This window comes from Solanum tuberosum, unplaced genomic scaffold (assembly GCF_000226075.1).
Source record: "Solanum tuberosum cultivar DM 1-3 516 R44 unplaced genomic scaffold, SolTub_3.0 scf00192, whole genome shotgun sequence".
Taxonomy (NCBI): Eukaryota; Viridiplantae; Streptophyta; class Magnoliopsida; order Solanales; family Solanaceae; genus Solanum; species Solanum tuberosum.
In genome coordinates, this window is record NW_006239115.1 from 199,008 (window position 1) to 202,977 (window position 3,970).

Below are 3,970 nucleotides of genomic sequence, written 5' to 3' on the forward strand. Positions count from 1 at the left end.
TGTGGAAATGCCCTGGAACCTGATATTTGTTGGGCTGGATCTTCTAGATTAATTTAATGTTGTTTTGGTATTTTTTATTTGGGCCGAAGTCCTTGTACTGAATGTTGGTTTCAGAAAGTTAAATAAAAAGGCCAGCAGGCCACAAAAATTTGATTAAAAAACAAAGGTCCGAATTTGAAAAATTAAAAATGTCTCGAAAGTTAAATTAATATGGAATGGAGGGAGTAGTTTATGAATATTTACTTTTACCCTCAATATTATAAAATCATAATTAAACGGGTGATTTGAAATGAAGCAATAGTACTTTAATGCTCACGCTTAATTCAATCAATTTAATAAGAGTTAAATGACATTCATATTCTCCTTCATTTATAGTCTATAAATGTTTTCTTTCCTTTCTTTTCCTCCTTATTTTCTGGTTTATTGTTTACATATTAATAATAAAAAATACTTCCTCCGTCCCATTTTATATGTCATCCCTTTTTGTAAATAGCTGGATCACAATACTTGTCGTTTTATAAAATTTATGCATGAATTACCATATTTTGCCTATTATACCCTTGATAGATTAGTTAATTAATCTTGAAAATATACTCACTGTTTATTATAAAGTTGACTTAAGAAAACATTAAATAAGGATAGAAGGGTAAAGTTACACCATTTCTTAATGCAAGTGCAAAGTAAAAAGGTGACATATAAAATGGGACAGAGGGAGTAATGATTATCAACATATCATATCATTTTGCTCCAGTACTATCATATCATATAATATATCGTACTTATTCTAAAAGTGAAAAGTTGAATTACCAAATTGACCATTAAAAGTTAAACGGCCATTATATCTTTCAAACAATTATATTATTCAAAAACTTTAAATGCAAACATATAAATACACATGCATTTTTTTTTACAATAAAAGGAAATATTTGTATTTTTTAAAATAAAAATAATAATTGCATCTTTGTATAAAACGTTGGTGGTTCAAATTAATTGTTACCCTCAAATAACCCTCCCTTTTCTTTTTAAGAGATGGAAAGTATGTAAAATTGTTTGATGCTAAACTAGAATAGTTGTCATATTTAATTTTCACTACTCATAAATTTTGGCTATAATATAATCTTGTAAGAAATCATGACGAAGACCACTCCTTATGGTAAACACAATTAGTAGTAGTTGTAGAGTATTGGACTCCCACTCCTTCTCAGTTACTTTCATTAAATAAATAATTCGGTATTCAAGAAATATCAAATGCTAATTGGTATTAATGTCTCATACCAAACTTAAATTCGGATACCATAATTCTAAACCGAATACCCAATTATTATGTGTTCAATTGGAACAAAACATAATTTGAGGTTTAACAGAGGGCAAAACACTACCCCAACTTTAACTCTCAAATATCAGAAGCACATGACTGGTAGTCGGTAGATAACAACTCTTCCCAAGGTTCAACAACATGGAGGAAACTACAATAGCAACCTTCAAGGTTCAACCAACTGTCACTCAACAAGCTTCGAAAGTACATGTTTGATATTATAGAAGAATGCCCTAGACATAAGATTTCGAGTAACTATAGAGCCAGATAACGAAATACCAACAAGAATATGTCTAACAACAAATTAGACCATAAAGTCTAACGATTTTCTACAGACGTGGAGAAGCACATCTTTCAGTAGAACCAGTCTGGGATCGAGCTACTTATAGAAATGTAAGAGTTGCACAAATTTCTGGCCGGCAGAAAGCTGAGCAATGTCAAACGAGGTGTTATAGAAAGGAACAGTTAAAGCATGGACATATGTTATTAATTGCTTCCTACCCGTTGTTGAACCATTGTTTCAGCATGAGAAAAGAGAATGCAACAGAATTCTCGCATAACAAGTTTCTATCTTACTTCAATTATTCGAACGTATAACATAGTCATTCAACCATTAAACTTATGCATCATCGCCAATGCCAATGAACTAACCCTTGCAAAGTTGCAAGCATACTAAAATAGTACTGTATCCATTCCAATTTTGTAGAGGAAGTGTCCAAATATTTGGATTGATTCTATTTTGATAATACTTTCAGAACTTCATGAACTAAATATTCATCAACTACTCAAAATTTTGAACTTTGATCTGATGGTTTCTGCATTCAACTAACTTTTCAACCAGTATTGTAATATTTTCTTTCACTATTATTCATATAGTATAGAATCAAATTAACATCTTAAACTCCGTTCAGTCTAATGTAGTCATATAAAAAGAACGGAGTAAGTATTTATTAAGAGCCTCGGATATCTAAAGAGATGAATCCTAACTTCAATAGTAAGGACAGAGCAGTGGTAGTGAGTCTCATTATTATTTTATACACAAAGCAATGCCTGTTTTAAGGCTCTAAATCTCCTACCACACCAAGGAAAATCACATCCCTCTACATAGGTGTGGCTATAATTACATCTGGTCGCAACTATACAAAGTACAGAACAAAAAAAATGCAATCTTTGAGAAGCAAGTTACTAGATGAACATGCATCTTCGAGAGCAATACTTCAACACGATAAATCATCTGTGGATGATATCCGTTATAAAAAACAAGAGCATATCAAAATTTGAATCGCGTTCCACATGAAACAATAAAAACCATGTATAGAGAACACCACATCATGGATAAAAATCAGTACTTAAACAACACAACACGAGCATAGCAAACTTCGAATTGCATTCCACGAGAAACAATAAAAAACCATGAACAAGACCACATCAAGGATAAAAATCAGTACTTAAACAACACAACACGAGCATAGCAAACTTCGAATTGCATTCCACGAGAAACAATAAAAAACCATGAACAAGACCACATCAAGGATAAAAATCAGTACTTAAACAACACAACACGAGCATAGCAAACTTCGAATTGCATTCCACGAGAAACAATAAAAAACCATGAACAAGACCACATCAAGGATAAAAATCAGTACTTTATCGCAAAAATGCACATCTAACCACAATGAATATATGTCAAACATTTAGTATTAACTCTAATGATTCTCCAACATATACAAAAATCGACTCTACTCATAGAAAAGAATTGCTTACTTACTACAATTGCTTATCTTCCACTATCCTCAATCGCATTTCAATCAATCTGGCATTGAATTCCCCATCACTAACCTTCAACATCTCCGATAAAGATAGCGAAAACCCATGCTCCACCAAAAGTCTATGCCGAGGCTTAATCTTCCTCTCCAAACTAAACGAAAAGTACTGAGGAAACCTCTTCAATTCCCCTATATCCCCATTCATCTCCTTCAAAAAATACTCAACTTTCGGCCTAAAATTTTTCTCAATACTAAATGTCAACAACCCAGGTGACCTCAAAACCATATTAACCACATCATCGCGTTCGAATCCCAAACTCAACATGTAATCAATTTTAGGGTTCAATGTTAACTCAACACTGGAAACAAGCAAAACAGTAGTTCGACAAGTAATCCGATTCTGACCCACAAACCCAAATTCCTTCAAAAACTCAAATGTGGGTTTCAATTGATCTTCAACACTACAAACAAGAATTCTCGGACATCGGATAATGGATTTCCGAATGTCGTGAAAAGGGATAACGACGTCGTTTAACAAGAAATCGAAAATTGGGTAAAGGTGGATATAAGGATCGAAGATGGGGGTTTAATTGAAGGACTTTTGTGGGATTGATATTGAGTTCTTGAAGATAGAGTATTTTCTCCCGGAATTTGAGACCACAGTCAGTTGAAGTAAGGGTTGGTGGGGTGGAGAGGTGAAGGGATTTGAGTGAGGTTTTTGTGGGTTTTGGAGAAATTGAACAAATGGGTATTGGAGAAGAGGGGTTTGGGGTGATGGAAGAAAAGGGGATTAGGGTTTTGGGAGGGTTTATCCATGTTAGCATCTCAGGTAGAAGAAGTGACATTGAAGAAGAAAGGACTCTGTTTGCATGCTTTGTGTTGGAGTTTA

At 33.5% G+C, this 3,970-nt stretch overlaps 1 protein-coding gene across 1 annotated transcript; it reads right to left on the reverse strand.

Annotated features, from left to right (window-relative positions):
* Nucleotides 1–2,981: 2,981 nt before the first annotated feature.
* On the reverse strand, nucleotides 2,982–3,658 carry LOC102604317 (uncharacterized; the record flags this gene model as incomplete). The annotated part of the gene is made up of 1 exon (XM_015312193.1): nucleotides 2,982–3,658. A coding segment is annotated over one exon (576 nt), but the record flags the coding sequence as incomplete, so codon positions are not given.
* Between the last annotated feature and the right edge of the window lie 312 nt (nucleotides 3,659–3,970).